General features: G+C 34.0%; 1 protein-coding gene across 1 annotated transcript in view; it reads left to right on the forward strand.

Annotated features, from left to right (window-relative positions):
• The window catches only part of LOC106788402 (dexamethasone-induced Ras-related protein 1), a 29,284-nt gene that overhangs the window by 5,253 nt on the left and 1,616 nt on the right, over positions 1-22,415 (forward strand). The window contains exons 2-5 of the mRNA XM_014751609.1: positions 12,344-12,630; positions 14,209-14,366; positions 21,449-21,638; positions 21,950-22,160. Coding sequence (XP_014607095.1) covers positions 12,344-12,630; positions 14,209-14,366; positions 21,449-21,638; positions 21,950-22,160 — 846 coding nt within the window. The remainder of the gene's footprint in view (positions 1-12,343; positions 12,631-14,208; positions 14,367-21,448; positions 21,639-21,949; positions 22,161-22,415) is intronic.

Genomic DNA, 22,415 nt, shown 5'->3' on the forward strand with positions numbered 1-22,415 from the left:
CCGCCAGGATTATACCCAAAAATACAACGACATCGATACAGCGTTTTTTTATTTCTTTTTTTTTTTTTTTTGACTCTATAGAAAGTATCCCTAACTTTTTGTCACAAGACCCTTAAAATTTGAGCGATATGGGTATCTGAAAATTATCCTACCGCGAAAATTCACTAGATATTAGGAAAGTCACCCATGAAAATGAATGTTACGTAATAAATCGCTAATCACATTTTGTCCATACAATTTTTTTAATTTCATTTTTATTCATCACTTAACTATATATAATATAAAAATTACACATATAAATATATAAATATGTCGATGAATTTCTATATAATTCATTTTTACATTTAAGGTATAAGATCAACGATGGCGAATTCCCCAGATAGCAAAAATGTAAAATTTAATTCAATATAATAAAAATCAGCAAGGAAAAAGTTAATCTTACATAATAAAACGTTAATACACATTTTTTTTTAATACAATTTTAATTTCATTTTATTGATCATTTATTTATATAATAGTACATATGTTCAGGAACGAGAACACTGGCAGAATTTTGTATATGCGGCAATGAGTTTTCGAGTTCCCAATGCCACTTAATAATAATAATAATAATAGTACATATGTAAACATAAGTATATCGATGAATTTCTATATAGTTCATAGATACATTGAGGATATACGATCAACGATGGCGATACCCAGGGGGTCCAAGAGAAATGGCAGCATCCACGACGATCGATCGATTGTCGAAGGCCACATCGAAAACCCAACTTAATCGGCTTCGTGTATCTATATCAAATACATATATATATATACATATACATAGGATTCAAGCCAACGTGTAGGATGTAAATTCTCTGGAATTTAACATCGAGTTTATCGAATTTCATTCAAGAAAACAGACAGAAAGGCAATGAGGAGAAATAAAGAGACCCATAGAGAGAGAGAGAGAGAGAGAGAGAGGGAGAGAGAGGGAGAGAAAAGAGAAAGAAAAAATGCATCTAGCCTGGAGAGATTTCTTCTTTATTCTACGAATACCGACGTCTATTTCACGTACTAAGTCTTTCCAACGATATTGGCATGAATCGCCCACGGCAAAAAGGATTACGAGTTGGTACAGTCTAGAATTAAATAGGGCGGAACAATCGTTGGGTGTCTCGTAATTATATACATTCGCAGAACCGGCTTTTTCCTTGTTACATACCATGCTGCTTATATTAATAAACGTTAATATAATATAACTCGTGATAATTCTTTCACGACTTTATAAACTTGTACGTTAATAATAATATAATATAATAATTTGATAAAAAAAGAAAAGAAAATGAAAGAAAAAGAAGAATCCAAAATTGACTGGTTGAGATCAAATCAATTTTGATATATGAAATGCAAGCTTGCGTTATAAAAACTTCGATAAACTTTTGGACGTTGAAAGCAAAAACGCGTTTTACAACTATCCGACGTGTACCTGTCGATTAAACTTCGAGTAAGCGAAATTTCGAGAAAAAGGTATAAAAGAAATCGAAAACAATGAACGAACTAACGTAAATAATTAAATTCCACGTTTTCCCTTGAAAGCTTTTACGAGAGGGATGAGGGAGGGTGAGGAGATATGAAAGGAGAATGGAGGCACGTGTCTTTTTGAGATTGGCATCGTTCGTTAATTTGATACAAAGAAATGATAATAGCAGTCAGTTTCAGGCTAATAAAAAAAAGGTTCACCTTTCGCCTACTTTATATTATTTTATTCGTAGATAGATAAAGATATGGGTGTATTATACTAGCAGGGATATAATTACGTAAGCATACAGGGAAAGGGAGAGGTTGTGTCATTTCATCGTTATGCACGTATTTAGGAATAATTGACAGGTACATCCGCTTAGCGTGATTAAACTTCACATTATCGAGGGGATGCCAAGCTGTGATATAACGACGAAAGACCAGCCCTGTCATTTCTACGTATGCTCCTGCCATTCATAATATAAACATATATATATATATATATTGTATAGTACTATAAATCCTATAGGTATACCTATATATTATGTAGAAACGTATGACCACCAAGCGAATAATTGTTTAAGCCGAATAATCCGCTTTTCCTGGCCACCCTTTGTTTTCTCTTAATTTTAATGCAGTTATGCTATACGCTGCCACGTGTCAATGACCTGGCTTTTTTCTTTGAGCGCGTTCATCGTAAAATCGATAAACTTGCCCCTTTCGTTTTCTCACCCTCTCTCTCTCTTTCTTTTTACTTATTTTGTTTCTTTCTTTTATCCATTTTTTCTTTTTTATACCTCATTATAATGTTGGAAAAATGGTAGCAACATCTTCGATTTGTTTACAGCACGTTAAAATGTAGCAAGTACAGGTCACAGAATAATCAGAGATATCTTCTAACCTTATTAAGGTTATGTTAATGAAGAAAAGAAACGTTGGATAAAAATGACGGACTACGTTGAGCAAGATTACGATCCCTTTTGTTCGTCGTGGACTTTACAACGATAGTTATGAAGGAAGTTTTGTATGTATATACATGCTCGTTATACGATCCATGTTCGCGAGACAGAACGAATCGATCGATGCTTTTGCAAGAATAACAATAACAATAATAACAGTAACAGTAGCAGTAGCTGCAACAGCAGCAACAACAATGATGTGCCATCGAGATTCATCAGTGACACGAATGGTGATCGATAACCGCGAATGAACGTGACGCCTAGGAATTTCCGTGGTTTGTTCGGAGCAACAGGTAAGAAGAATTCGAATGGGATTAATTTTTGGCCAGAAAAAAAAGAGAACAAACAAAAAATAGGAAATAAATTTAGAAATATTGTAGCGAGTTATAAAGGTTACACCAATGTGCCAAAAAGAATGAAAATGAAAGTGGATGAAATATGATAGGAGGAAGGAAAAAGGACGATCTTTTTCCAATTTGATCATATAAGAATCACGGAATACATTATAATCGAATGAGGAATCACGAAACGCTCGTTAGCGTCCATTCAAATAGCCTACCGTGGATGCAAATCCTCTTGACGGCTCTCTTCGGCAGACAATTCGCTGCTCGTTCATTCGCCAAGGGGACAAGGAAAGATAAGAGATAAGCGTGCCTTCCTCGGCAGTTTGCACAAGGCTTTCTCGTTTGCTTACTCGTTGCTATTCTCTGGTACAATTTGCATATCGTTCCCGAGGCTGTGTACAACGTATCTACTACTCTTTGCACATACGTCCTGTGTTAACCTTCCCATTTGCTTTTTATGAACATTTTTTTGACTTCAGCGTTCAATTTTTTCTTCTTTTTTTTTTATTCTATATATGTGTATGCATAAAAACCGGTTTTATTTTAGCCGATTTTAGCAAAAGTTGTTTTCAAACAAACTCTTTAGAAAAATTATTTTTAAAAACGTTATTCGTTATTTGAATAAAATAACAAGTAGTACCTAAACGATGAACATTATACTTTTTTTTTTCTTTTCCTTTCTTTTTTTTTTTCTTCTCCACCGAGTTATTATACTTGAAGGAAGAAAACGCTTGAAGTCGTGACGGATCTATTTAATCCTTCTCGTGGATAACATTTAACCAGCCCTTGCTAAATCCTCTTCCAACTGAAGCGAGACACGCGATAGCGAGGAATTATAAATTTCAAAGACAGAGAATTACATTCTGTACTTCATAGCTCGAAGAATTTCAAGACTCGTGTACGTTGATAGAATGGACAACATTGTCCTTGAGCTTAAAATGGAAACAAAAAAAGCTAAATCAGTTCACGGAGCTTTATAAGTTCGAGAGGTTTGTAAGGAAAGTCGATGTTCCAGATCAAAATGGTCACTGATCAATACGAGAAGGTTCGAGGTCTCTTTCGACACATTTAATTCTTCGGTGCTACTATGCTCGAACTAATTCAGTGCTAGAATCTCATAAAATATCGATCATGGTTCCTCAAATAGATGCACGATTATTATTTTATCCAATAGGACCAAAGAATTTCATACTATATATATTTGAAATATTTATTAATAACAAAATGTTCATATTAATGTATTGAAATGTATAAGATGAGTTTTTGTTTAAATTAAGAAATTTAAATATTTCGAAAATAATGCATTTATAGATTAATCTTTTTTATTTTTGTTTTGTTTGTTTATAAAAAAGAATAACCGTTCACTCTATATTTTTACATGCCATAAATTTTTTCGTCTAAATAATATTTAATATCGTAGAAGGTGGAAACTTTATAAAAACATGCATCAAACAAAAGTCGTTTATATTTTTACCGTAAAAGAAAGGCATCGTTATAAAAGTTATAGATTTAATTAAAAACAAAAAAATAGATTAACTTTTGAAATAACTTAGCAAACGTCAATCGAATCCAAAATAAATAATGTTTTTATATTTGGTCTACTAAAGCAAACAATTTTTTGTTTAAAACCGTCTTTTCAAAAATGCTTATGTTCCCGGAATATTACAGCTTTTCAATGTTACAAACACAGCCCGTATATAACGGTAAAAAATATGCGAGGCAAGTAAGTCAATGTTCACTTTATCGGTGCCACTCAACAGAGAAGCAAAGAGAGAGAGAGAGAGAGAGAGAGAGAGAGAGAATATTTTTCTCGTAGCTTTTTACGTAGCATACATTCGTGCTAGCCTAAGAGGCCATTTTTCCGCGGTTCTGAACGACGTTGATCATCCAGAAATGACTCTGGGGAGAAAAATATCAGGAAAAGGGCGTAAAAAAAATGATCTCGAAAAAAGAGAAAACGAATTTTCCTAGCTGATCACGTTTCTGGGTCGACGATTTTCCGATCAATCGTTCGCGAATCTCAACTAACTACGTTACTACGTGCGATACGCTACACGCGCTTGCAAAGAATTTTAGCACACGGTCGAAACTTGGCATGATTCGATCGTGAACAATGCGAAATATCAGAAACGAGTGGGTGTTCGAATCGTATCGTTGAAACGCGAACTTTCCCTTCACTAATTTTTCAACTTTCCAATTTTCGACGCGGTCCACTTTCCGAATGGAGTCATAAAAATCAAATGAATTTGCAATCACGTAACAAGCATCCAAAATAGGATCCCACGATAATCGCCCTTTATTCTCATAATTTTGTAATATTTTAATAACTATTCGACAAACGGATAACACGTTCGTTATTCTTTCTTTGAATTCTACCACACGTGGGATTATTAATTATGCGCTACCCCGGAAATTCGACGTTTCCTCGTGGTTACCTGCGAGCTATCCATTTTAATTACTGCGACCTGTCACCGACACGTTTTTCGATGCACATCATGTTGCTTTTCATTTAGGAACGGCCGCGGCTAGTAGAAGAGTTAACAAAATTTAATCACCGACTCAATTTATGAGGACACCCGCCAAGTCATAATTGAGTCACGTTTAACTGGGTGTGCAACGTAGCGCAAGGGTCTAGAAAAAATAACGCAGAACTTTCTTTTTTTTTTTTTTTTTTTTTTTTTTTCGTTTTTTTTTTTTTTTTTTTTTTTTTTTTTTTTTTTGATTACGCACGATATCCAAACAAAATGATGACAATAGTTCTCCTTTGTATTTTATTTTGACATATTATCGTGATTTCATCTAAATTAGGATCACACCTTTAGCTAGCAATGTTATTTTCTCCCCCTATTTCTTTCTTCTAAATAAAAAGACGATAAATTCTATCACGTTCTATCCTTCTAGCGTTCTTCTTTCCTTCACGTAATGTCACCAGAAACTTCTCGTCAGCTTATACGACGAACGACATGGACCGTCTGCCTTTCGAACAATAAAATTCAATAAAACTCTGGCTAGGACAACCTAAACATACCGTGCAAAATTCTTCTTCTTTCTTTTCTTCTTCTTCTTCTTCTTCTTCTTCTCCTTCTTCTTCTTCTCCTTCTTCTAATATCAAATTTCTGAAGCGTCCTCTTCCGAACAGAACGGAACGAAAGGAAACGAAGCAACATTCCACCCACGCGATTAGGTCTCCTCGCACGAACAAATTTTCGAACTTTAAGCTCCCTATCTAGGGTGTTTATGTCTCATATTTCAGATCACCAAGATACACCTCTACCTATGTAGGTGGTACATATCTACTTTTTCCTCTTTCTCAACTTTGCCTATCTCGTTTCAAGACCGTTTTTTTTACGAGAAAGAACTTGACAACCTTTACGAAGGGGAAGATAATAGAATAATATGTTTGATTAGAATCTTCTCTAAAAAACTTTAAAAAGATCTAATATACCAGGTGAATCAGTGTAGATAGAGAAAAAAATAATTTAACTATTAAATCACATAGAAATAAAAATAATAAAAGTATTCGAATATAAAGGAAAATAAAGTGTCGTAACAAGTGGAACTGTCTTACTTAGAAAGGGTACCGTGTAACAGGCCCGAGGCACTCAAGTAGCCGAGATAAAATTTGTTTAGGAACACTTTTCTACGGACGTTTGCTATGTTTAAGCAAACGCATGCCCACGACTTATTCTATCTCACATCTACTTTCAAGCTGACTCCCCTCCTTCGGACTTCCTTTACGTTTTCTTTTTCTGATTTTTTGTTTGTTTGCCTTTTCGTTCGTTCGTTCGTTCGTTTGTTTGTTTGTTTGTTTTTTCTGAATCCAAGGAAAATGAAGAAAGAAATTTTTCCTCTCTCGTAAGGATCGATCGTTGAATTTGTCGGGAAGACCCTCTTGCGATTCCTCGCTTCGTTTGCCAAGATGAAATGGAAGGTAACGATTAGCACTCTCGACACGATCCCTCAACAAAAGTAATCGAGATTATTCGATGGAAATATTTCTTTCTTCTTTTTTTTGTCTTCTTCCCTTTTCTTTTTTTTTTTTTTACTCTCTTTTTTGTACTTATCAATTTTTCAACCATTAATTTCAATATTTTGTTCATTGCGATTGAAATTGAAGGAAAAAGAGATTCGCGTGTTACAAAAATTTCACCAAATCGATAAATAGAAGAGAGAGAGAGAAAGAGAAAAAGAGATTGATTGGTTATCACTTTTTTTATAAATATTTGATAAAGCAAAAAGCAAAAGTCAATGATCGATTTCCTTTTTATTCCTGTTTTCGATCAAAAATCATTTAATCTTGAGTTCAAACATGAGTTACCTTTTAACATGGATATAAACGAACGAGTACAATGGCATTATGAATAATCCCGAAGCGAACGATAATGCCACGAACAAAAGAAATTCAAATCCCAGCTTTACACCTCATCGAGATGGTTGAAAGTCCTGATCGAAGAAAATGAGAAAGATTATTTTTAGCGAGATGTTGAACGAGATGAGGATTGGTTAGGAATATAGAAAAGAGGGTACTGATGAGGGGAAATAAAAAGAAAAAGTACAAGAAAAAAGTAAAGAAAAATGATCGTAAAGAAATGTGATATCGTATTAAACTTAAATTTTGGTCTTTCATGATAGCTTCTAAGATGATCCTTGGCTTATATTCTCCTCGTTGAATAATAGAATTATATTCGCGAAGGAAATTGCGCTAATGGCAACGGAACGGGATAATTTTGGAAAGCACGAGTATCCCTTCTGTCTTTTAAATAATCTTCTAAGATATTTTTCTAGACTTTTACAGAGGATATAATTTTGACCAGGGTAGGTACGGTAGCGCGTACCATAATTAGCGGCTAACTACAAAGCGATCTTTTCATGCCGCGAAAATATATTATCTACCACTATCCTCTTCTAACGTATCCACGAAATGCAGCACAATTTTCCTTCTACAACAAAGTTCTTAATTAGCGCGTTCCACGCGAAAACAACGTGTATCTACTATCTACTAACGTTCATCGAGTACATCAACCAACTATATACTAAACGCATACTTATATAAATACGTATACGTATATATAGGTACAAACGACACGCAAAACGATACCTTCATACACCTTTATCAAATTAGTTCGCTAGCAGAGAGAATCGATTCGTGCATCGTTATAACCTTCATAAACGACCACGACTTTGACTTGTCGTTGACGCGAAACGCAATTCCTGATCATTTTCATAATGTTCTTTTTTTCTTTTTACTTTTTTACTTTACTTTGTACAATTTAACACGTAGGTGTACAGTTTTATCAATCGGACACGGATCTCGTTGATTCAACGAGAATTTGGATTATTTTAATAATGCTATAACCGCACGACCCAATTTATATTCCGCTATTCCATCCAGATTATTACCAATAAATATGGGATTGTTTTTATCATTCACAATATCATTACAAGAACAACGAATATCGGATTTTATGCGATGGTCTATCGTTAAATATTTTCTACAAGGGAAGAGAGCAAATAAGAAATATAATCAATATTTCAATCGTGTATGTGTTTATGATAAAGTATGATACTATTTAACAGTAGTAGTCATTTTTTATTGTTTATAAAAAATACGACAAATGACAGTCATTGGAATTAAGAAAAATAATAATAAATAAAAGATAACAAAAAAACAATTTAAAATTATTCATTTATTAAATGCAGCAATTTTTTGTTTTAATAAAATTAATATACTCCTTTATAAAGTAATTGTATATCTGTTATTCTTCGAAATAGTTTCCATCATTTTCGATGACTTTGGTCAATCTTTCGAACGACTATCTAATTCCTTGACAACAACAAAAAAAGATGATGATTTTGATGAAACGAATTGCTCGAAAAAAAATAAACGAACGTCTTACGAAGATAAATTTGTCATAAGATATATCAATCGTAAAATAAAAATGTTAAAAAAAGCGAGAAAAAGAGAGAGAGAGAGAGAGAAAAAAAGGGATAAGTAATAACTACCCACCAAATAAAAACTTTATTTTCCTTCTTTACATTCATAAAAGCGGATTGTCACTTGACTTGTACAAATAGGATGGAAGATGAATGCAAATGTTTTATACGAACGTTCGTTCTGTAAGGAACGTGTACCTCGAGAGTGGAATACAAGAGAGTTCCGATGTAGCTTTATCGAATAAGAAAAGTAAAAAAAAAAAGGAATAGAGAAGAAAAAGGATCGATAGTTCATGAAACTATTGTACAATAGAAGAGAAACGTAACTCTCGTCAAACGGACCAATATAAAGAGGATTATCATTCTAACAAGTTCTATTATTAGACGTGCTCTTACATTGTAATATATGATGTACGAGGAGGAGTTAAAGCTATGAACAGAGAAAGAGGATAAGTTTTGAAAGACAACAGGTAAAGAAACGATAACGTCGACGATCGGTACCGATCACAATTGTTGCAAACGTATCGTCTGCTTCATCGTTGAGAGAAACTGAAAATGAAATATACAGTCTGCTGGAGATGCTTTTAATGGATTCCATTATTTCTCGGTTTATAGAGACTAGGTCGCATCTGTGAATTTCTTGTTCTAAAATGGACTACCTACGATCTATCTTTGAAGAATCCCTGAGACTCGTCCAGAAGCGACAACTTCGTATCCTCGAATTCACAAGTAACAACCTTTCAACGAACGCTACAAGAGCCTAACATTCGACGATGTTCCTTTTACAAATCGATAATATCTTTTCCTTCCAGTTGCTCATTCATTTCATTACAATCGTATTATTATTTTATTCCATTGGTTTTAATTCAGGAAGTATTATTTTTTTTAATTAATTATTATATGATCCCTCGTAATATCGTTCATACTAATGTATTCAAATTTCATTAACAAAGAAACGCATAATCTTGAAAGGTTCCTTAAAATCACTATATCGTAACTTGATTAACACGAATGACCAGAGTCCCCCATTTACTAATCCATTGAAGCAGAACCTACAGAGAGAGAGAGAGAGAGAGAGAGAGAGAGAGAGAGAGAGAGAGAGAGAGAGAGAGAGAGAGCGGGATAACGAAGCTCTCGACGAAACATTGCAGATGGCTTTGCTCGTCTCCGTGGAATTGTTAATTAACGCGAACCACGCCCGTAATCGAGCGCGTTAAAGTGTTATTACGGAACAATAACGGGCCCTCTTATACTTTTACTGACATTCCCATATAATTTCCTAATCCATGAAAGATGTGTCAAAGGGCACGTTTCTTATCAATTATCAACTCATCTTAATTAACTAACTTGCATATAGATTGAGAGAATGATTTAATCGATCTTTAACTTAAAAAACTTAAATATAATATTCTATTACGTAACATTTTGCGTATCTTTCTATTAAAAGGAAAAAATAAAGTAAAATAAAGTAAAATAAAATAAAATAAAATAAAATAAAATGTAAGCAACAAAAGTTAAACGCTCGTACTTTTTCTGAGTAAAATAAAGAAATAAAAAAAAAAGAGAGGAAACTAGAAACAGCGAGAGTAAAAGAAATAGAAAGAAGAAAAAAGTAAAGGGAAACCACGCGAAGAGAGAGAAAGAAAGAGAGAGAGAGAAAGAGAGAGTGAGAGAGAAAGAAAGAGAAAACGGTTTACGATATTAAATTCTAGAAATACCGTCGCGACCGAAATCCTTCGGCAGCTAATTAAAAATAATTTAGCGATCCAATCGTGAAATTATTAGAGCGAGGCGTTTTACAAAATTAAAAGAGCAATCGAAACCATTCGTTCTTTGTAGAAGGATACGACCTTCTTTAAGTGTTTAGCATATTCCGTGATGCATTAGGACGCTTTCTAGAGTTATTCCCATCGAAAGAGGGGAGGATCCTTCAATTCTCTCAATTCGCTTATCTCAGAAAAAGATTCTCTCTCTCTTTTTCTTTTTTACGATACCTGAAAAATCTTTCAAAAGGAGATCCACTTACAAGTAGAAATATGTACATATATACATATATATTCCGAATCATAGCTCTTCTCAAGCTTTCCAGAAAGTTAAAGAATTTTCAAAGTTACAACACAATGTGAAATATCTTCGTATTCTTTTTTTTTTCTTTTTTTTTTTGTTTAAATATAATATCGTTACTTACGATTAGAGAGAAAAGAATAGAAATATATATGTGCAGATAGTACACACGTTTAAAGTATAACTCTTCTAATTTCACACACACACACACACAGTTTCTCTTTGTGGTAATATACTATATTTATTTTTTTATATTTTTTATATTAACTATTTGTATTTTAAAGTTTTATTAACACACCTAACTAATACTAGAATCTTCCATACTTTGTTCAACTGTCAATCAACTGATCTCACATACACACAATTACCTAACTCTGGAACCTTCAATATTCTTCACTCATGTCAAATACACAACACACAACACAAGCACAAAATAACAAGCTCCTGAACCTTGTATATCCTCTCCCACACTCGCTTTTATATATATATTTTTCTTTACTTATTTTATTTACTCATCTATTCATTTACTCACTATTCATTGCTCATTGATCATTGCTAATTGCTAGAAGAACATATTCTGTTCCATAAAATAACTATTATAGTTTAAGTGTATAATAAATTTCTTTTATAGTGTAACTTCATTACTTACAAGGACAGTAACATTTACGAGATGCTCAGATTTTTTTCAAACTTTGCACACCTGTACTAGTCCATGAGAATATACATTATACATTTTAAAAAATCCAGATCTCCGGCCGAGCGCTCTGCAGAAAAAGTTTAAAGCCTATCATGCCAAGGGATGAAAATTGTTGTCGTGATATTTGACAGGTTTCGTAAAGGTTTTTTCATACTTACATGGAACAAATAGAAGTAATACTTATATATATATAATAGAAGTATACTGTGTCTAATATCTAGAAGAGGGTTAACAAGTTCTGAGTGCGTCTTGCATGTGAAGGCATTGGACGAAATAGAATGACCGGTCATTTCGTACATTGACCGGGAACCCCCCGCCGGGAATTCAAGGACACGAGACCGCACCGCTACCCATTACGGTATCGAAGAAAAAGAAATAAGTGAATAAATAAGAAATTTTGCGAAATTTCTACCCTCGCTTTTTTTCGCAAACGGTTGGAGATCTGGATTTTTTAAAAAAGTACGATGTATGTGCAAAATTTGAAAAAAAATTGAAATCTCTCGTAAATGATCTTACTCTTATTAGTTACAACAGGACGCTTCGAGATGAATGCAAGCAACATTTTCCTCTTCGAAAACGCAAACGAAAAATCGTAACAATTTCGACACCGATTAAGCAGACTGTGAATATTTAATCGCAGATTATTGTACCATACTTGTTACTAATGTTAATAAAAAATAGTTAAAATAAAATATAGACAAAATAAATATAATCTATTAGCATAAAAAGAAACTATACATACTAGAAAAATCAAGTACGAAAATTACACGTCAAAAGTGTGCATTAACTGCACATAGATCATTTCGTTAATAATTTTGGTTATAATTCTTTGTCTTTTTTCACAGCTGGAGGCGTGTCGCCGACTTCTTTGTTGCGTGGAGAGGGCGTGCGGAAGCGGAAATACGATCGACGAGAACGAACATAAGATCAATCTTGGTCGACGTGGTGCACAAGCGGGCCCCGAACTGGAGGGGCCCTCTGGTGCCGAAGATGGCATCCTTCCCATCACCGTTAGCCCCAGTCCCGCTTCTACATCCTCGCAGGAGGATGCTTGCAAACCACCACCACGCAATTGCTATCGTCTCGTCATGCTCGGCAGCGCTAGGGTCGGCAAGACCGCCATTGTAGCACGGTATACATTCTCTTCAAAGAATTTTAGATTAACTAATTTTAGATCTAACTACGTATTTCCATTACTAACTTTTCTTATTTTTGTTTCCCCCTTTTTCTTTTTTTTCTTTTACATCAAAACATACAAAAGGGATTAACATTTTTATTCGAAACTCTGACGCGTTAACATTAATATACTCTTATATATACATATATATAAAAAGAAAAAAAAAAAAGGCTCATTACACACTCGAGAAGAATTGCATCTCCTACGGTGTCGTTTGCGGTAGCGAATGGTAGAAGGGATAATAAAAAAAAGAAAAAAAAAAAAAAAAAAACCCTTGGGCTTTACAACGAGCGTAATTAAAGCATTATGTTCTTCTCGTCGTTTCTCGGGTAAGGTAACGAGAGACACGACCGTCGCGATCTAACGACTTTTACTGAACTTCCTAACATCGCCAAGTACGATGTAGAAGTTTGAATCTCTGCCATTCGAGTTTCGTTTTGTTACCCCGTGTGAGTTAATGTTAAGAAGAGCATTACCTACCGGTTAACTGCCAATTTTTCTTCCTTATCTTTGAAATTTAAACGAGCATCGACTTCTCGCTAATTTATTTAACATATCGAGAATAAAAATCATTTCGTATTTGTTCCCCCATTTGTAATATTTTTATTAGTTACTATAAGTTTAATCACGTACACCATATATTACCTCCTGATTCTTTGGAATCAGTTATTTGAAATGAAACACGTTAAGCATTCAGTGAATATTAATAATACGAGGATGATATTATTTCATTAATCCATCGCATTTATCGATGCAAATTATAATATATCCGTTATATGCGTTATGTCGCATATTCCTTATTGCCGTATTATCGCGTTAATGCAACAACCAATTCATACGTTTTGCGCATACAAATCGTGTCCGGTATTATTATCGTTGCCGAAAGCCGTTAATATAAACGTGTCTTATCGACAAACAGAGGAGAGATAAATAGAAATAGATAATTAGAATTTGACTGTTTGCAAGAAATGTAATTTTTGTATTTTTTTATTGGATAAATAGATGAAATCGAACAGATTGTGATTATAAATGCATATATATATATATACGTATATACGTACAGTAGATAGGATAAAGTAGAAAGGATATTCTATATATATATATAAAATATATTTCAAACGAGTTTAGCCAATTTCGTATTTGGCAAGGTTGTTCATTTCCGCCTTTGCGACTATTCGTTACGTTAAATTGACAAACCGCGACCCTGTCAAGCCCTGCGAATTTCCCTAATTTCAAGGTAATTACGCGACTCATTTCGGCGAGAATCCTGATCGAGGGGAACGCGATGTTTCCAATCGTGGAAAATGGGAACGCGAGTTTATCGTTTTTTTTCTTTCTTTTTTTTTTTTTTTTTTTAATTCTTTTTTTTACTAACGAGTGATAAATGGAGATTGATGTATAACAATCTACTGTTGTATAATCAAATTTATGACAAAATTCTTTATAATTACGCAATTTTATTAATGATTATTATTAATGAAACCAATTTATCAAAATATAAGAACTTAAAAAGGGAAATATTTCATTTCGCAGATTTTTATCCAACAAGTTCGAAGAAAGTTATACACCCACGATCGAGGATTTTCACAGGAAGCTTTATAGAATCAGAGGCGAAGTGCATCAACTTGATCTCCTGGACACCAGCGGAAACCATCCCTTTCCTGCCATGCGACGATTATCCTTCCTAACCGGTAAGTCCGAGTCATAAGAGGAAATGTATCCTACGTTAAAACGTCACCTTTTGTTCTTCAGTTACGAATTCATTCATTCATTCATTCCTATCATTTTTTTTTAGATTTTTTTTTCTTTTTCTCGTTACATGTAACTAACAAAACGAAACGTAGGTATATTTCGTTAGAATTAAATTCAGGAACGTATTACCGCGAGACAATAGCTGACTAGACTTTGGGAGGTTATCTCAATGATCCGTTAGTGTAGCACCGTTATCCAAGGATAGAGAATTTCAAATTTTCATAGGAGAATTAACCGAGATTACCGATGAAAACAGAAATCACAAGTCATTGCGACTTACTATATCCACTACGTTTTCCATATTAATATGACCATTTTTGAATAAACGGAACGAAACGATCTAACATTTCCTTTAACAAACAAAACAAAACGAAATTTATATTTGTGTCCATTTCATTGCATCCGTGAATTATTAAAAACTATCTGTTATACGTAAATATTATACTACTAGGTACAGTGAGTCTCAATAAATTTGAAATAATTGATATTTGCTTGTAATACAAAGCTTTAAAATTTCTATATACAGAAACATATTTCATTCAAATTTATATATATTTAAAAATTGAATAATTCTCTGAAATATGTTTCTAAATAAAAGAATTTAAAAATATTATATTACAAGAATGTATTGATTATTTTAAATGGACAGTAGGGGTACAAATGATCGGAATGATACAGTCATTAAAGTAATTAAATTCGTTTTCCTATACTCTAAAAAAAAATATATATATATATACATAGAATTCTATTAAAAAAAAAAAAAAAATATGAATAAATTTGAAATTTCGTAGAAAAAGATCTTTCGATAATTAAATAAATGGGACAATTTTTTCCTTTGAAATTTTTTCATACAATAATAAACAATAGGAGATATTCAGGTATACCGTTTTTCGCGACTCTTCCTGTATAACGAGAATAGAAATTCCAAGGAAGCATTAACTATTACTATAACTAGCTTCACCACCATTCTTCATTGCTCGTTGACGTTTACATTCGCGGCTCGTCGCACATCTTCTCTAGCGAACTTGTTACAGGAAGCTTCGGTATCATATACGATCAAACTTATTAGCTTGTGAGCTTACTCGTTTAAACTGTGTTACGGAGTATTAATATTACCTTGCCGATATGTACACAGGTACATACATACATACATACGTATACATATTCTCTTAGATAGAATCTAACAGGAAGAACGATAATACTGAGTGGTTCGTCTAACAGGAAACATCAATGTATTTTGTAACACGCTTCAATGTAAGCTTCTCGATGGATGTGAGAGATTTCGTATTAAAAGATTATTATTTCCTCGCAGGAATATAATGAATATTTGATACCATTAAAAAAACTCTCGCAAAACAAAAAAAAAAAAAAAAAAAAAAAAAAAAAAAAAAAGATTATTAAAATAACAAAGAAGTAAAATTAATTATATTCACTTCATTTGCTTAATCACGTTTGCATGTTATCCACGCTGACGTGTAACTATTTGCGAGTTTTTATTCAAATGCGATGAAAAAAAAAAGAATCGGGAATAAAAAGAAATAGAAATAAAAAGAGAAGTTCCAGAGCGTATTCAGTCGTCCTAAATTTGATGGCGGGTGCCGTGCAGTCGCAATATTCTCGCGTGTACGTCGATTCTCGAAATATCTAAGAAGATTCTACAAAACTGTTCCAGAAACGGGTACCGTTATTCGAATGTTCCCTCGTAGTCCGTGTGTCGGATATGAGATCTGAACGGCAAGCACGTTGCGGTATGGTGGTTGAGATGGTAAAAGTATGGCTGATATTCTTCCTGTCTCTTATATGATTCTGTATGTACGTACACGCGAACTGTATAAGAAAACGAACGAAGGAGTAGTACGGAATCCAGATCTTGAAAATCCATAGAATCTATCGGAGGAAAAATGAATGAAACTCGATAAAGGATTCGCGAATCGGCATCGAAAAAGAATAAGGTAGAAATAGAATAGAATAGAAGAGAAGAGAAAATAAAAAAGAAGAAGAAGATTTCGATTTCTTGAAACGTCGAAAATCGTTGAAAAGATGCTGGTACTAAACTGAAATGGACGAACGAACAGGGCAAATATAAGCGCCGAAAGAAAAGTGTCCTTATCCGTTTTCCTATCTTCTTCCCCATCTTCTCAACATCTCCTTCACTATTTTTATCTATGATAGATCCTTAAGAATATACCACGTTAAGTGCCAACTTTCTTTCCCGTATTTCAAATCGTTCACCTTTTATCACTTATCGGTTTACCCCCAATATAAGATCTTTTCTTGAACGGGAGAGCGAACACAACAATGGAGAAAGAAACAAATTTCTATGTTAAATCGATCCTTTTACTCCCTCTAACGCTCTTACAATATCGCGATACTCGTTCGACAAATCGATTGTTCTATCCTTTTTACTCCGTTTTTAGCAACGGTATATCCCGATTCTAACGTCAGAACGTTTTGTTTAGAATATTGCAAATGTGTAATGTTATATTTCTGGATTTATAAAAATGAAAATCTACGAGTCCATCGAAAACGTATGAGTAACAATAACGTATTTAACGCATGGTATACATAATTCGATATAAAATATATGATTATAATTTATAAACGTTCAATGTTACGCTTCGAGCAGTTAATTCTCCAAACATATCTAGCTTATATCGTATTTCGATGAAATTATTTGTAAAGAAGATAAATATTTCATATATATAGATATATTTGCGATATACACATACATACATACATATATAAATATGTATAAATACCGAAATAAATCGTTTATTACAAATGATCGTCGTAAAATCGAGATACGGCAATCCTCGGTACGATTGCTCGATTAAAAAATATATTTCATTGCTTGTGTGTGTACGTACGTAGAAGTGTGCAGTTACGGCTGCACCCTTCCTTCATTTTCCTCCCTTCTTTTCTCTCTCTCTCTCTCTCCTTGTATCGTTAAATTGCATCGTATCATGCTCGATCCGCGTGGTCGAACGTGTAATGCCGAGTGCACGACCGCGTGCATGCGTATTGATCATTCCAACTCGAGCGGTGATAAATGGTAGGTATAGCAGAAACGATCACGCGTATGGTAGACCGGGTATGACAACCACGTGATATTCCACATGTCATTCCGATGAATTATCAAATTTGCATGCGTGATCGACCTAAAAGTCAAGGAAAACGTCGGACCCCCTCGAACCCCCTTGATCTACACCTCTTCGTTACGTTACGCGAATTTCATATCGTTGCCAACATGCGACTGGCTCGCATTTTTTCCCAACCTGAAATTAATCGGTTTACGAGAGGTCGAGGTCACCCGAGCTCAATCCTTCTAATGAGAAAACCGAAACGAATAGGAATGCAAGATTGATTGCATCAAGATCGATTCTATTTTCGATCTTGTGTATTCTGTATTTCATTTTTCCTTTTTCTTTTTTTGGTTTTCGTTCTTTATTATTTTCTTGTTTGTTATTTTTACTTTACAAAGGTTGTTATTCATTGTAACACTAGGCTAAGGGAGAGAGTCATTCTTAGTCGTTAGTAAAAGAACATCGATATTCCATGAGAGTAAACCGATACCCTAGAACGCGATAATGCAGAAAGCTGCTAGCTAGTAGCAGTAGTAGTAGTAGTAGTGGTGGTGGTTATGCTTGAAACCGATTCGACTGTGAAACTTGGTGATCGTAAAAGTCGAAGGGTGAGCTTTACGAAAGCGTGAACGACATTTCATGAGACGAGTTGGACCGAATACTAAAACGCGGACTAATACCGTAAATAAATACCGTAAGTAAGTAATAATACATATATATGTATACATATATATATATAATAATATAAATAAATAAATTAATATATATATATATAGGGGTAAAGATAAAGAATATAAAACGCACATATATCTGTGTGATTCGTAACATAAATAAAAATGTAGGACATTTATGCGGTATACGATTATGCAAGCACATATAAATCGCAAGAAATTTTCGAGACGTCGACAAGCTCGAAGAACGATCTGTGAACTTTCTGATATTCTCTCAGAAACGACGAAGAAACTCGATCATACACAACAGAACAAACTCGCGATCCTTTTTCTCGAGAATACAATGAATATACATACATACGTACATATGTATACCTTCTGGTATATAAATATAGGCGACAGCCGTCAGATGTGTCCGGGGCACGAAATGCGTTTGCACGCAAACTCTAGAACGGTGACCCCAATTCAAAGACAATGGACACTGTGTGCGAGTGAAGGGAATTCCTTTTTCGAATCAGAAGGCGCACTTCTCTCTCTTTCGTCGCGATATAATACCCGACGGATACATCATCGCTCGGAACAATGAAGGAGAGAAGCCAGGAAAAGGAAAAAGGGAAGACTACTAGGCTGCGAGCTTTCTCAGAAATAAAACATTCCAACGAGAGCGACGTTGTAACGGAGGGAACGGAAGTTCGAGGCGAGAAACAAGAAAAAAAAAAAAAAAAGAAGAAGAAAAATAAAAATGAAAGAAAGCAAAGGTAGAGAAACAAAACCAAAAAAAAAAGGGGAAAAAAATAATCGACGAGAAAGACGGAAACTAGACCGCTAGAGGATTTATTATTAAATTAAAAGGCGAGGAGAATAAGGAACGTCTTGGAAGCCTCCTTTGGTTTGACGTTAATCGAATCTCGTATAAAAATATATTCCCGTAGTTGCATTACATTCGAACGCGCATTTCTTATCGATGTTTTATTAAGATATGCGAACGTATGTAAATTTATGGTTACCGTGCCGAGCCGTTTGTAGCAAATTTTCGATGATAATCGTATCTTCCACGAAGCAAACTCGTTAACCGAGCGAGATTTACGTGTATATGTTAACCGCGAGTACTCGAATACATACACCGAAGCAAGGGTCTGACCATATTCCGATCATATTCTATCTACGTTGGTTCAGTAGAAACAGACGGTTTTAGTCAGACCTTTCTACGCGAGCTAACACGATATCGTTTCGTATTACGTTGTTGAATCTTTATGGACTTCTCACAACCTAAAAGCTCATCAAAGAACTTCTTCTGGTTTATAAATTATTTCAATTGACCAAAGAAACATTCTACGAAATACAATTTTAATATAAATTCGAAATAAGGTAGGAACGACGATTAACTTCGTTAATCGGAAGACCACCTTGAAGGGGTATTATATCGTATCCGCAAATCTCACCGTAAGGCTAATTCATTCTCGTTTTTCGATCGATCGATAATAAAAACGATGAAAAATATTCACACCAAGTTGAACATTTTATTATGACCTCGATTTCTATTTACGTCATGCCAGTTCGCTCGAGTTAATTACACTTTTGGTTTGGGACGCAACAGTTTTACAAACGAAAAGTTACCATTTCTCCCTACTATCAACGTTAATTTCGTTTACCATAGAAAAGTCTCGCATACGTGTTTTATATTGAAGTAAGATCATTAATCTCGTAAGCTTTCCGGGCTAATCCACATTCGCGTTTATTTTTAATCGAGGTGACGTAGCTGGTAAAATCAACGTAGGTTACATTGAATTACATCGGACAATAGTTGGACTTTCTAAAAAATACCTTTGAGAAAAGTGTAAAAAAAAAGTATAAACGCAAACCCTCATTATTTATCGATGCGTTTCTTTACTCTTTTATTCGTTTTTTTTTTTCTTTTGATTGTTGTATTTTTTTTCTGTTTCTTTGTCTTTTTTTATCGCTTTTAAGTCGAGTAGAAAGAGTACGTGAATAATTAGTCAAGCTACGCTATCTATGTAAATTGTAACTCGTCTTAAAACCAGTAAAGGCCAAGAACTAGGCGTTGCTGTTGTTGATAATGTTAACGATTGCCCTATACACGATTTCTTATCCCTCTTACCGATCGAACTTCTTTTACAGTTTATATGAGAGAGCATCGGGCAAGGGACATTTGCATAACAAATTTTAATCGTTGAGTCCCCGCGACTAACCAAAGTTGCTTAACGTAACATGTTAATTTTCGATAGAAGAAAAAACAAAAAGAGGAAAGAAAAAAAATTCACCCCGTTTGTTAGTGGATTAGAAAGTATCTTTTTTTTTTTCTTCTTCTTTTTTTATTCTTCGATGATTTGAAATCTTTCGTTGCTTTTGAATTCTTTCGGATATCACTGGAGCGTACCATCCCCCTCAACCCCTATCGAACGAATTTGAATATTAATCAGCCGAAGAAAGGAAAAATCAGGCCAATCGCGATACTTCAATCCCGGACCAGAACTTGTACGAACTCGCGTTTACTCTTAGAGAAAGTAATTCTTCAAAAGGGCTTTGAAAATTCATCACTCCGACTTGGGTGGCTTATTCCTCGAACGAATAACGTTTTCCAATCGTGATCGAGAATTTCGTAATTATCTAATTTCCTATCACGTCCTCGTTTCTAACTGAAACTTTTTGTTTCCTCAAAATTCGAATCGAGTTTATCGATTGATGGTAAACCGAACGACACGACAAATACGATGAATATTAATAATCAAGGAAAGTATTTTAATTATCCAATTTATTTACGTATTCGATAAATTTCCATTTACATTTTGATGACATTTTTTAAAAATTCTTTTTTTCGTTAAAACCGTCAAGTTGCAACAAAAACACGCGTGTTCTAAAAAAAAAAAGAAAAACACACATGTATACATATATATGCATACATGGATTGTTTGAATGCGAACCATAGTACCCGTATAGAACCTTTCAACAGTTGACATTTCGAACGCACGAAAAAATCGCGAACACGACCTTTCGCGTTCACGGAATAATCGATCGGATCTTCCTTCCTTCGTTTATTGTTATTGTGTTCTTGGCCTCGACCTATTGCAATACTTACCAATCGTTTTTTCAAAGAGGCCAACTAAGTTAATCCTGATTCGTGTATCATGCACGCGAATGTTCACTTACATATGTACATACACGTGCATGCAATGCATGAATTCTTGACCAATATAACATTCTGGAGAGTAGAGTTAAACTGTTTATATTTTAATTACCATTTTGCAGGAGATTTGTTTGTGGTGGTGTTTAGTATGGACTGCCGAGAATCTTTCGAAGAAGCAATCAGATTGCGAGAAGCGATCATCGAAACGAAGATGAGCGCTGCTCAAGGAGCAACCAAAAGTAGAAACAAGAGTCATTACAGCTTAAAGGTTCCTATGGTCATTGTTGGAAATAAATGCGATAAGGATACAAAGTACGTTATCTGTAATTAAAAAACTTTGCAATTTAACCCTCTATAACCCAACTTTGTCCGCAATTTAATGCAAAATGCTTTTATTTAAAAATTTATTTTTTCTCTAATGTAAATAAAAAAAAAACAACAATAGATGCAATAATACATTTCCTTCGATTTAAAAAAATTCTATATTATAATTACAAAAATATGCATGCATATAATCAAATACACGATAATTTTCGAATTACATAATATTATAGAGGGTTAATACGAGTAAGGAAAAAATCATATTAAATTCTAAATATTCTTTTGCACCATACCTGTTTTAGAAGCGTCACAATCGAGGAAGCTGAGGAATATTGTGCGAGCCAGGACGACTGTTGCGTTTTCGTCGAAGTTTCCGCTAAACGAAATTACCACGTGGACGAACTTTTCTATCAGCTTTTCGTCGTAGCCGGCTTGCCGTTAGAAATGGCACCGAATCATCATAGAAAAGTTCCTCTTACTTTTGGCTCACCCACCATGCTACCCCCATCGCAGGTATTTATTTACATACATTTATTAATTAAAAAATCATTCTTTCTCTTAACGTTTTGAAAATTTTGAAATTATTGATAATATTTCATTCATGAAATAATATATTCATAAAAAAATGTTTAAATGAAAATATTTTTCAAATAAAAGTTACTAATTTTATTACATACATTACGTAGACATTTTAATATATTCAAAAATTCTTATTAAAAAGCACAGAGTTGACTTCCAAGCAAAACCATGCAACAAATAAAAAAAATA

This window comes from Polistes canadensis, unplaced genomic scaffold, assembly GCF_001313835.1.
Source record: "Polistes canadensis isolate GaletaPanama2010 unplaced genomic scaffold, ASM131383v1 scaffold_5, whole genome shotgun sequence".
In the NCBI taxonomy this organism is placed as follows: Eukaryota; Metazoa; Arthropoda; class Insecta; order Hymenoptera; family Vespidae; genus Polistes; species Polistes canadensis.